A 14083-nucleotide genomic window follows, 5' to 3' on the forward strand; every position below is an offset into this window, starting at 1 on the left:
TTTCAGTTTTACCTAAGTCTTAAATTTCATAATGTAAAGTTTTGTATTAATGTGATTTAAATAAATATAATAAATAATATAATCTATGGTCGTTATAACGATCTACTGTAGTTCGTCAATACAACCTATCATTGGGTCAAATGCTGTCTGACGTGTTTCATACCGATTGTAGACCATTCTTGGCACACTGATTTTGACTACGGATAACTCCGTTTACCTGATCAGGATTTAGGGCTCACGGCGGGTGTGACCGGTCGACAGGGGATGCCTACTCCTTCTAGGCACTTGATTCCACCTCTGGTATATCCAGGGGCCGTGTTTGCCCAAATCTCCAATATAATTAAAATCAGACTTCTTAGATCCGCGCCGTATACTATGACTAAGCTCACGGTACTGGTGTCACTTTACGTTACGCTTATAACGTCATAAATTGTGGCAAAAGAATCACGAAAGCAACGTCATATTTTAATCAAATTCATTATCTCCAAGCTGTAATATCATAATTAAAGCACATGCATGATTTATCGTTTAAAAATTCAAAATAAATCTTTGTACGTGTATAGTGTACATTCATAAAAATTATGAATTCTTAGAAGTAATCCAAAGTATATGTACTGTATTCATTTTACCGTGCCTACAACAGCAGGCATGTCGTATGAAATAAGGGTACCCGTTTCGGTAGGTTTCGTTTCGCTTCGGTAGATTTCGTTTCATTTCGATTTCGTTTCGCATTTTACAAGTAACCATCCCATGAAATAAGGCTTGCAATTCTTATGAATGATCTCTGAGAAATTTTAACACAGTAAAAAAAAAATCAGTTTTGGTTTTTTCTAGGATATATATTGCATGGCTAATTGTATGTTTTAATGAATTTCTATATTTTTTGTGTTTCTTTCTCTCACATTTTAGCCCGTTTCGCTCTGTACTTTCTCACCACCTCTGATGTTTGTTTATATTCAGTCTGATTGATAGTTTTGGTTTTATTCTACAATGCTAGCCTTAGTTCTCGGCGTTTTTGGAGTTTCATATATCTATAGAATTCAAGCCTTTCCCTTTGTGATATTTTCTTTTTCTCATCCACTTTCTGAAATCCATAATGAAATAACAAAAGTCTTTTTAAAGTTATTATACATTTAAGCTTTTACAATCGATTTTTTGTTGGGGAGGGGGGGGGGGGGGGGCGTCATGCAAGTGAAAAATGATTTAATCATAAATTCAAACCTTTCCATATTTTTGAAAAAAAAAGCTACGAGATTAATTTCGTACAGTGTACATACACTTATGGCTTATTTACAAAATCAAAACTTATTACCAGCCTGGACGCGGTCGGTTAGGGACGGGATCAAAAGATCGATGTGGGATAAAAATCTAAATTCAAATAGTTATGCGGAAGGGGGGGGGGTTAAAAACTCCCTTACGTTTTTGTCATCCGACATCGATCACGCTCTAGTGGAAAAAAACCCATTCAGCGCATAGAAAGTTTATGTAATTTTGCGCTTTATAAATTAATAAAATAATAATAACCACGGTGAGCTGAAGTGAGAGTTAAAAACCTCCAAATAATATTACATCTTAACGTTTTAATGTTTACTTTCATTTGTAGAAAATGTATACAGAGTGCTATTTATACTCGTATGTTTTACTTGTGAATCGATTAGTTTCAATATATATCATATTCAGTTTTGAGGGGGGGGGGGGGGGGGGGGGCCCTAATGACTATGTAATTTAGATTTTTTTTGTCAGACGTTGAACTTTTGATCTCGTCCCTTATATTATATGAAAGTTTGAATGGTAGTGTATATGGCGTGTAAAACGGTGCATTTATACACATTTTCATTTATATGCTATTTATATTCTATAATCTTGTTATTCATATGCGGAAATCTTGTTTGTATTCGATAACCTTGATATTTATATGCGGGAAATCTTGATATTCATATGCGAAAAATTTCATTTTACTCTACTATATATATATATAGAGAGAGAGGCTTCCTCTATTCTTCTGGAGTACCAACGCATGTGGGCGAAATATTCCAGGGGCAATCGCTCACACCCGCCAGAGATCACCTGGGTCCTAAATACAACAGTGAGGTTGTTCAACACGTCACTGATACTCTAACAAGATTTTGACATCCAGTTTATTTAATTTGTGACATATGTATATATCTTTCTTTCATTGGAATAGGGGGGGGGTGTTACATAAGATCTAACACGCTATATTCCACCGTTCTGGTGCCTGTGCTCATATGACTCTTTATAGTAAGGAAACAGTGGCGCATGTTCTTCCTGACCGACCCACATTAGTATTATAGGCACTTGAATCAATGATAACTAATTCTACGCCAAAACTGGCTCTCCTCCCACCTGCTACTAAAGTAGGGGGCGGGTATTTAATGCGTACCCTCCAGATGACCACTTAAGTTGATCAAGGGTCAGTGGATATTCATAGAAAATAGTAATTTCTTGAATAAGTTGGTAAAGTTTAATTCGTGGGGCTCTCAGCTCTAGTTCATAGCTGTGCCACATCCACCTCCTACTAAGGGAGGGGATACTACAGGCTGGTGCATGTTGGAAACTGTAGGAGGGTCCACAGTTTGCTCTGTACTTGCTAATTAAACCAGGTAGCACGCAGGAGACATGTGAGATGCGCAGAGATCTCTTCCCCTTAGAACGTGATCATCCGTTCAGGTCCAGGCACCTATGTCCACATATGGCCCCCTGTGTTGCCCCTACGTTGGTAGTCAAACTGACCGCCTTCCCAGTTCCCCACAAAAATTTGCATGCGACCCTTTCCGCCATATATGTATGTAAATTTGCATCCTCTTTCTGATTGCGATTAATAAATATTCAAATTTGTATCACTCTTGTTAATCCAGCTAGCTAAGCAGCCTATGAGGGATTACAGGGCAGCCACCCAAGCTTCGACATAGCTACTGGGCTTATGCAGCATATTAGGGCATATTAGAAATACTTCAAACCAACGGAAAACCATCATCAATGACGAACTTACATATTGCATTCTAACCCATTTAATTCATGCTATCGACATTTCTGTTTACAAATTAATAGGCTCGTTGTCCTTCAGACTGGACATAATCAGAGACTGCCTTCAGTTTGAGAAATCTTATAGCCTACCAGGTATTGAGGCAATCATTGAAGTCGCCTCGGGTCTGGCAACCACAGAAATTTCTGTGTAGCACACACTTTTTATATATATGCACCTTTGATTTCATATGCAACGATATATACCCCCCCCCCCCCCCCCCGCTTGAAGTTTTCAGTATTGACACCATGTACGAAATGACTACACGGTCTATCAGACTATCCCTACCCCCACCCCCGATTAAAATAGTAAGAAAATGAAAAAGTGACGGTGCGTGCCAGGGGCGGATCCAGGAATTGTGGTTACGGAGGCGCCACTTTATGAAGCAGTGGTTCCAGAGCGAAGCCCTGGTGGGGGTCCAGGGGTTGAAGCCCCCGGAAACTCCTGGATTTTATAGGGCTTGAAATATTTCTCCTGTTAAGTCATTTGTACTATTTTCTATCATTTTAATAAGGTGAAATTACTAATATGACCCAAATTTTAAGGTGTTTTTTTTTTTTTTTTTTTTTTTTTTAAATTAGGTTCTCCCAATAAAGTAATTCAAGAAATCAAAGGATTTTGTCATTTATTTCTCCGGGAGTGGAATTAAGAAATTATTGCTTCTTTTATCGTTTAGTACATTTTCCGAAACAAGATACCGCGATTTACCTTAAATTAAAAAAAAATTAGGGGGGGGGCTGCTACGCCCCCTCTAAATCCGCTACTGCGTGCCAACGTAGTGAAAAAATTGCAACAATATAATGTATGACAGCCCCCCCCCCCTTATTTTATTTTAAAGTAATGAGAAGGACGATTATAAGGTAGAGGTTACGACTATTGGCCCCACCCCCTTCTATCTCTCTCTCTCTCCCGCCCTCTTAAACACACACTATGCGATTTAAGAAGTCGATAGATTTTCATCAGATTGTTAATTTTAAAATCCGGTCCCCCCCCCCCCCCCCCCGAAAAATAAAATTATAAATTAAATCGATATCGGTAAATCGACTATTTCCTTTGACACATTGTAGGTCAATGCATCAATTCAATTAATAGCAAATCTTCTACCTTCTCCAATGTAACGGTTAGAGAAGAACTGATTTTAATTAGATCAGCATTGGCTAATGCAAGATACACTCTACATATACAGACCTCTAATGCTTTAAAAATATTATTATCTACAAGGGAACACAGTCAAAATGTTTGCAAACAAAATGTGTCATTCAGATATTTATCAAAAGTTGAAAACGTTCCATCCTTTCTGTGAGCGGGATCTCCGTCCGTGTGGTCAGTGTCGATGTAGTATTAGGCTAATATAAATGTTTGCTGAGGGAATTTAAATTCTTTAAGATTTGGCTCATCGGCAGGTTCAAATATGTATGGCGGAATATTAAATACTAAAGGGATGTCATCGATGTCGGAACATTAACTATCCATTCTGTATATTTTATGACTTTCAATAGAATCTTACATAGCTGCTGCTGTACATTGACACGTATGACGTCATGACGTATCACGTGACTAGATAGCCTATTAGTGACGATTTGAGAAGCGGAAGCATTTTCTTATGCATGTATGAACGGAATAGATTAGGCATTATTGCGAACGTTTAAGATTCGTTATGCGAGAATATACAATTTTACAGTGTGGAATAAACTTCGTGGGAGAGAGATTACAGCAATTTGTTTACGAATTGCCAGGAACCGCCTAAATAGCCATCATTGTCTGTATGGCGCAATCTGACTGGCTAATAGTTCTCATGAATATTACAAGCAAATGGTCATGCGGACTAGTCTCGTGCATGTGGGGTTATGTCAGATCCTATTGTAGCGATTGTGAGCGTATTCTAGGATCTGATTTTAATTAGATTGCCCAAACCTCTATTTTGTATTGCTTATAGGAGTTATGAGACTGGTCACTGTTCGTAATCTTCGTCTTTCATCACTGTGACGTTTGTTGAGATACTTGTGTAGGTATGTCTTGGTCAAATCACCGAGAGGAGTTTTACGATTAGTCCAAAGCAGCCCCATTTCTGGGATTCAGGATCCGTAGTCGCCCGCTTCGAGATTTGTTTCAGTCCTTCCCCTCTTCTTAAATCTTACAATCATACCAGAAACTGTTCCACAACGAATGGAGGTATATTGGTTTTTTCGTCCCGCTTGAGGATTTTATACTCAAATGGATACCTCATCATTGCTGATGAAGGGCTGCAAAATTTAGGCCTCTGCTCGGCGAATATTACCTTTGAGCAGGGAGGGATCAGTGTCTGTCATCATATTTGATTCATTTCTACACCAAGGACTTGCAGCCATACAAATGAATATTTATTTGATTAGACGTTTGTTAAAACAGCCACTCCATTATCCAATTAAGCTTCCGGTAACATCGTCCCTACAAAACAAAAAGGAAACAATTCATAATTCATCAAACTGTTAAAGTATTAGTATCACGATTGTAATGTTTTTGTAACATTTTGTGTAGTCGAAACACACGATTTTTAAATAACATGCATGTATTTACATTCACTCTGTATTTTCTTTAACATTCCTACTACGTGTACGTGTACATGTAACTGAAATTGGAGGTACTCACAAACTTTCAACTTTTGAAATAGGCTAGAAAAAATATTTCAAAATGCGTAATGTGACTCAAAGGCGTTATATAACACAAAAATAAAGGCATAATATTGATTGTATATTTTTTAAAGGGGCATTGACACGATTTGAGCTGAAAGTTTTCAAATGTTATTTTTCCATTTTTAATGTTTAGAATGATTAACTAAGATATTGCTAGAGGTCAACAAGAATTTGAATGTCAGTTGTCAAGGTACATAGGAGATACAGAGCTCACAATTCTTTGTTATGTAAACAGGGCTCGTTCCATGTTTTTGTTTACATAGGTTAAATATAATAGTAAACGATTTTCAATTTACAAATGAATTCTTAACACACTTAGATAATCTCTAGTGTTTAGCACAAATCATTGTTTTAAACATGCTATTTTCTATTAAGCAATATATATGTAAACAAAAAACATGGTACGAACCTTGTTTACATAACAAAGAATTGTGAGTGCTGTATCTCACTTGTAACTCAAAAACTGATATTCAAATTTTGGTTGACCATTAGAAATACTTTGGTGAAGCATTGTAAACAATAAAAATAAAAAAAATTCAGCTCAACAGTGTCCATATCCTTTTAACGCCCCTCTCGAGAATTTTTTTACTCATATGGAGACATCACCATTCCCTTATGACCTTTAAGCAGAGAGGGATCTTTATCGTGCCACACCTGTTGTGACATGGGACCTCGGTTTTTGCGGTCTCTTCCGAAGGACTGTCCCATTTAGTCGCCTCTTACGACAATCAAGGGATAATGAGGACCTATTCTAACCCGGATCCCCACGGGAATCCACGACGAATGTGTAGTGTGATAGCAATGTGCTGTAACGTATATTGATACAATGATCTTTTTAACACCAGGTGACAATTATGTCACTTTCTCGGCAATCTTTAAAATCTGTAAACAATCTACTAATTACATGTATTGCAGACGACAATCTAACTTCCGGTATATACGTAAATCGAAATATTGGAAATTTCATGATACTGAAATTAGAACAGACAACAACGAAGTTTGGATATAAATCATGCTTTTCTTATATCGTGCATTTTTTTATCGCCATTTTGGATTTTTGCCGGTGACTTATGGCACGTGTATAATTCAGGACTAGTATGACTAGAATTTTTTTTAACTTTATGATAACAAGTCACCCACGCAGTTTGAAAATGGTATGCTGCACAATCTGGGGGAGTACTCAAAGTATTGTCACTTTCGGCTGCTTTGTCGTAAAATCTCGCTAGAACACTGCACCCTTGTATCCATCTCTGCCATAGTCTAGGCATGTATTCATTTTCTTCATATTCAGTTCTAATTTCAAAGTTCGTTCCAAGTGGCGGATCCAGATGAGGGCGGGGGTTGGAACCATCCTTTTCGTCAGAAAATTTTGTCTATGAGGGTATAAATAACGCATTTTGAGGGTGGAACCCCCCTCTGACAACCAAAATGAATGGTAGAACCCCATTTCAAAAATCCTTGGATCCGCCCCTGCCACCGGTTCATATAAACTCCGTAATCCCGCAACAATCTTCCGCACAATGCACAGACAGTCTATTAGTACACTTAGTCTTTCAGCAAAGAAAGGATGATCCTCCACTGACCGGCCAGACGTTTTGTCATCTTCCACTTAAGTTCTTCAAGTCAAATAAGCCTATTATATAAATTTCTTTCGAAATAATGTTACTAACGTGAACAATTCCCAAATGTCGATAAATATGAATTTAAAATATGGTATTTGATCAATGTTTGGATTTTCCGATTTTTTGAAATCAAAAAGAAAGGATGATGCAGATAAAATTATTTCGTTATGAAAGCTAGTCCACTCGTTGTCTTACAAATCTACAGAGGATTGGGACGTTTTGTAAGATTTATCGCTCTTTCCCAAACGGTGGCGTTGAAGTGACCTGTCATGGGTGTTGCTATAACGCGGAGCGGAAAGCGGAACAGAATTTAATTTAAGAATTAGAATGATGAATGTAGATCGGAAGAAAATACTTTATTTTGATCAAATTCAAAATTTTTGGAATTGATTTACCAGCGGTAAAATAGTTTATCTTAAAATTCTGCATCATAAATTGATTAAGCGAAGTTAAACGTTTGTTTAAGAATTTACAAAAGCGTTTTACAAGATTTTGAAATGTTGGCATTGACAGATGTGTTGGCAAGCAGCGACACCTATCGGTAGAGAATGGAAAGACCATACGTACTTTAAACATCTTGTGTTTGATATTTTGTGACCGCAGCACTCCAGTCCTAATTAGGGAGGCCTTCTAACAGTTTATTTCTATACTAAATACTTGCATTACTTGTATTTAGATTAATGATGAGGCAACCTTTTAATTCCATTCAAGCAGAAATTGTCTGTTAGCCTTTTACCTTTTTCATACCTGTAATTTCCCCCATACTATGGGTCGTAAACTTCACTTAGTTTTCATTGGTTCTGTTTCAATTTTTCGTTCCCGCAATATCTCTTCGGGTTCAACACTAATCCGCAGGATATCGGTAAATGTACCAACTTTCACACAAATTCATCCCAATGCTTTTACATACACCGGACTCGTTCGCTTTAAAATTTGATACATGAAAGGTGAAGATAACGAACAGTGATCCATCTCATAACTCCTCTAGACATGCATGTATTAATAATATATGGTGTAGAACTAAATTACGAATAAAAGCAAGTTAGATTGAAGAAGGCTATGTTTGGGAAAAATTGTTAAAAACATTATTTTATATTTTACAATGATGTTTTCGGGGGGTGGGTGGGGGTGTATAAAATTTGAACATTCAAGTCTCTTTTCTTTTCTTTATTATTATCTTTCATGGTAGGTAAATAATTATGCCCTCCTTCAAAGAAGAGGGCAATATTGCTTTGCACCTGTCGGTCGGTATGTCGGTACACCACATGTTGTCCGCTCAATATCTTGAGAACCATTTAATTGATCATAATGATACTTCATATGTGAAATGGTTATGAGTAGAAGAGGACCCCTATTGTTTTTCAGGTCAAAAGGTCAAGCGTCAATCTACTCTGGACATAGGAATATACTGTCCGCTCAATATCTTGAAAACCCTTTGCTTGACAGACACCAAAATTGGTACACTGATACATTCTAAGGCGTAGATTACCCCTATGGATTTTGAGGTCACACGGTCAAGGGTCAAACTGGACATTGGAATCTACTGTCCACTCGATATTTTGAGAACCCTTTGCTTGACAGACACCAAACTTGGTACACTTGTACATCTTCAGGAGAAGATGACCCCTATCGATTTTGAGGTCACATGGTCAAACTGGACATAGTAATATACATGTACTGTCCATTCCATATCTTGAGAACCCTTTGCTTGACAGACATCAAACTTAGTACCCTATTGATTTTGAGGTCACATGGTCAAAGGGTAATGGTTGAACTGGACATAGTAATATATATTGTGTCCTATATTTTAAGAATTATTTGCTTGATTGACACCAAACTTGGTACACTGGTACAGCATAAAAAGTATATTGATTGGCCCATATTGATTTGTAGGTCACATGGTCAATCCACTCTTCACATACAATGTAGGAAGATATTGTCTGCTCAATATTTTGAATTAATGATAGTACTACCAATTAAATAATGTGTGTGTATAACCCGTTTCAATTTTGTATCATGGGGGCATATGTGTTTTACAAACATCTCTTGTTTACTTCTGCATGAGTATGAAGTATTTGAAACGGTGAATTCCGTGGATGACTTCCCGCTCTCTCTGTAATTTCTGCTTCCCTTGTTCACGATAAACCTTTTATTTTGCAAAATGCTGACCTCATAACATTATTGCATACACTATTTCCCGTTCCGTTTGGTTTTCCGTTCCGCGTTTTAGCAACACCCAACGGTCATTGAGGTGCTGACTAGGTATCAGGCACCGGTATTATGTAATGACAGAGGCAAAGCAGAAGGATGTGTCATTTATACAATGACGAGATTAATTTATCTAACATGGCCACGTCAACAAACGAGATCATTTAAAGCTGCTAGTTTAAGGGTCGTATGAGACTTTAATAAATATATATTGAAGGTATGTTTGGACACAAGTGTAGTACGAAAATATGCTAGGAATTCTTTAATATTAAATTTATGAGACGGTGATGCAAGAATGAAGCGATAAAAGGCGCATGTTTTTGTGCGCCGTAAATCGAAGGTTTTTATAAAGGGTATATCAGTAACTCTGATCTGTCCCAATTTTTTTCTCAGAGAGGTAGTTTTTCAGCTACATGAAGTTATGAACTGTAACTGAATGGACTACTACGTGTAGAATACTATTAGACCCGTGTAAGTTATTGTGTCTAGTGGTTAGTGTATTATTATACCATTAATTACGTTTGTGTAAACCCTGTGTATTTATTTAACAGGTTCAAATCAATAAAATGATTACTACTTGAGGGTTCTTTGAATAAAACATAGCCTGAGACTTGTGAGTTCAATATGAAGTACAAATCGCGGTAGTTTAGTAGAAGAGGGGTCACTGCGTGATGGTTGTGCATTCGAGTCCTGCTCGAGCCATAGCCAAGTCAAACGTAAGATGTTAACATAAGTAGTGATTGCTTCTTCGCCATACGCTTGGCATTTAGAAGTGAGAGTCACTTGTCCCTTGGGTATGACCTTGAAACGGAAATCCCGTGTCGCGGCAGTCGTTGGTATATTAAAGAGCCCTCACTGATATACCCCTGAGCGCTAAGCATAGGTCTAAATTTGATTCTCAACCTAGGTCTGTTGACGTCTCAATAGGATTGAAAAAAGGCACGTAAAACAAAAACTTAAACAAACAAATGCGATGGATGAAAGGTGAAGATAACAAACAGTGACCAATCTCATTACTTCTATAAGCAATACAAAATAGAAAGTTGAGAAAACACGGACCTCTGGGTATACCAGAGGTGGGATCAGGTGCTTAGTAGGAGTAAGCATCCCCTGTCGACCGGTGACACGCGCCGTGAGCCCTATATCTTGATCAGGTAAACGGAGTTATCCGTAGTCAAATTCAATGTGCAAAGAACGGCCTAACAATCGGTATGAAACACATCAGACAACATTTGACCTAACGATAGGTTGTATTGGCAAACTAGATTGTTAAAACGATCATAGAATTTGCGAAATACTGACTTTAAACGAGACTGTTGGAAACCCTGCTCCATCAACGTGTTTGTCAGTAGCCTGCTTCGATTTAAAAACTGACCATAAGTAGAACAAGCTCTTGCGTATCGAATTAGTTGAGAGGTATAAACACCATATGTAGGTGATAATGGAATATTGCTACATAAATATGGGAAGTTGACGATGGAGATTTACAAAATTATGAAGTTTCAATAACATGAACATTATTCATTAATTTATAATTAATAAACTGCTGTATGTCCCGTGGGGATCCGGGTTAGAATAGGTCCCCAGTACCCCTTGCTTGTCGTAAGCGGCGACTAAGTGGGGCGGTCCTTCGGATGATACCGCAAAAACTAAGGCCTCTTGTCGCAGGTATGGCACGATGAAGACCACTCCCTGCTCATTGGCAGTAAGTGCTGAGCATAGGCCTAAATTTTACAGCCCTTCACCGGCAGTAGTGACGTTTCCATATGAGTGAAAAAATTATTTTTGTATGATTTGTAAGTCCGGATTTCGCTGTTATTTGATGCATGATTTGAATTAAATCTAATAAAACATGCATAGAAGATTCAGATGGACGTTCTAATTGGTTTGTTGTTTTTTTTTGCATAAAAATATTTTTGAAAATTAAGTGCTATTTATGTTGCATTTTCAAATCTTAAGGAAACATCAATTAGTGTGTTGTATTTTTAGCTCACCTGAGCTGAAAGTTCAAGTTAACCTTTCTGACCGCCTGTTGTTCGTCTGTCTGTCTGTAAACTTTTTACATTTTCGACTTCCTCTCCAGAACCATCCACTGGGCCAATTTCAACCAAACTTGGCGTAAAGCATCCTTGGGTGAAAGACTTTCAAGTTTGTTTAAATGAAAGGTCATGTCCCCTTCAAAGGGGAGATAATCACAAAAATAGGGTGTGGTCATTAAAAATCCTTTTCTCAAGAACCACTGGTCCAGAAGAGCTGACATTTAAATGAAAACTTCCTGACATAGTGGAGAAAATAATGATTCCTAAGGGAAGGGTGGGGCCACAATAGGGGATCAAAGTTTTCTATACAAATATATAGAGAAAATCTTTTAAAATGTCCTCAAGAACCACTGAGCCAGAAAAGCTGAAATTTACACGAAAGCTTCCTGACATAGTGGATATTCAAATTTTTTTGTTTTTAAAAATCACGACCCCTGGGGATAGGATGGTGCCACAATTCGGGGATCAAAGTTTTACATACTAATATATAGGGAAAATCTTTAAAAATCTTCCTCTCAAGAACCACTGGCCTAGGAAAGTAGAAATTGACATGAAAACCTCCTAACATAGTGCAGATTCAAGTTTGTTAAAATCATGACCCCCTGGGATAGGATGGTGCCACAATACGGGGATCAAAGTTTTACATACTAATATATAGGGAAATCATTGAAAATCTTCTGAAGAATCACTGGGCCTGAAAAGTTTACATTCAAATGAAAGCTTCCTGACATAGTGCACATTCACCTTTGTCAAGATCATGGCCCCGGGTTAGGATGAGGCCACAATATGTGATCAAGTTTTACATACAATTATATAGGGAAAATCTTCTTAAGAACCACTGGCGTTGGAAAGTACAAATTTACATGGCATAGTGCAGATTCAAGTTTGTTGCATGGCCACTGGGGGTAGGTTGGGGCCACAATAGGGATCAAATTTTACATGCGAATATATAGGGAAGATCTTTAAATATGGGCCAAGGTGATTCAGGTGAGCGATGTGGCCCATGGGCCTCTTGTTACACATATGGAGAAGTCATGCATCATTGCCTAACAAGGGCTGATTGACCTTTACAAAAATGACCTTCAGTGACCATTGTCTGATTGATTGATTGTATATTGTTGAAAGACCCTCTCTCGAATTTTTTACTCATTTGGAGAGTTCACCACAATTGCCGTTGAAGGGCTGCAAAATTTAGGCCTATGCTCGGGGTTTACGGCCTTTGAGCAAGAAGTGATCTTTATAGTACCACACCTGCTGTGACACGGTACCCCGGTTGTTGTGTTCTCATCCGAATGACCTTCCCATTTAGTCTCCTCTTACGACAAGCAAGGGGGTACAGAGAACCTATTCGAAGGAGGATCCCGACGGGGACGATCTTTGTCGGAAAACCCTCTATTACTTATTGGTGTGATATATGATCAATACCTTTTCAAAAATTGTTGAAATTAAGATCTTTTTCCGTATGTAAGATGTGTTTTGAGTGACCTTGACCTTTCCAAAATGTCCTTGGCGCAAACGTTTGTGTCTCGAGCAATATTTTTAATTAATGATAAATTTCTGATGAAAAAGTTAGGAGATGGGAACTTTAAAATGACCTTGAAAGACGTTGGCCCAAATGTCCTTGTTTCAAGGAACATTTGTGATAAATTATATCAACTCTTGATGAAAGTTTTTAGAGCTGAATTCGGGCTTACGGACAGACATGATGGCGACTGTGTACCCCCCGAAAATTTTCGGAAACATAATCAGAACGTCCTTATGACTCTTCTTTGCATGTTTTATTAGCTATTTAAATCGTGCATTAAATCAACGAAATTTGGCTTCTTAAAATTTCTTATTTGTTAACGAAGCAATCCTATTATTATTTTGGGGGGAAATCATATAGAATATTCAAAATTTGTATCACGTTTTTCATGGTGACTTCATATGACGTTCTTGCTTCCAAGAGCCATTCAAAAACAAATTTGGTGTTGTGATCAACCTTAATTGGGGTTGCTATTCTTATGCGTGTCGGTATATGTTAATAGCTCCTCAGTCTTTGAGCACAACTGTGCAGAATGCTACAGTTTAAGTTCACTGATCAGTACTGGTGTGACCGGTCGACAGGGGATGCTTACTCCTCCCAGGCACCTGATCCCACCTCTGGCATATCCAGAGGTTCGTCTTTGCCCAACTCTCTATTTTGTAATCCTTGAAGTTGTATGGCCCGAATTTCGACATTATTTCCCACCTTCTTAAAACTGTTAAGTCATCACACGTCCGTATAAATTTATGAGGCTGTACGACATGTCATACATTATTTCACCTGTATTAACAAGAATTATTTGATTTTAAATCAGTGTTTACAAACAACCGTCACTCGACCATTTCATGTAACAGACACGTGTTCAGTTCAAACTTTCAGATCATCGGTGATCTTATCTGTGTAATTTGTTACAACAATACCGTGCCATAAGTTTTTGAGAATACCTCTTAGTATTTCGTTGTTTTAGGCTCTTT

At 37.8% G+C, this 14083-nt stretch overlaps 1 protein-coding gene across 1 annotated transcript in view; it reads right to left on the reverse strand.

The window, feature by feature from the left end:
• Window positions 1–5382: 5382 nt before the first annotated feature.
• The window catches only part of LOC125649541 (perlucin-like), a 31346-nt gene continuing 22645 nt past the window's right edge, over window positions 5383–14083 (reverse strand). Inside the window, exon 5 of the mRNA XM_048877143.2 lies at window positions 5383–5470. Within this exon, the coding sequence (XP_048733100.1) occupies window positions 5440–5470 (31 nt within the window). The 3' untranslated portion in view covers window positions 5383–5439. The remainder of the gene's footprint in view (window positions 5471–14083) is intronic.

The sequence above is a fragment of the Ostrea edulis genome, chromosome 5, assembly GCF_947568905.1.
Source record: "Ostrea edulis chromosome 5, xbOstEdul1.1, whole genome shotgun sequence".
NCBI classification, from domain to species: Eukaryota; Metazoa; Mollusca; class Bivalvia; order Ostreida; family Ostreidae; genus Ostrea; species Ostrea edulis.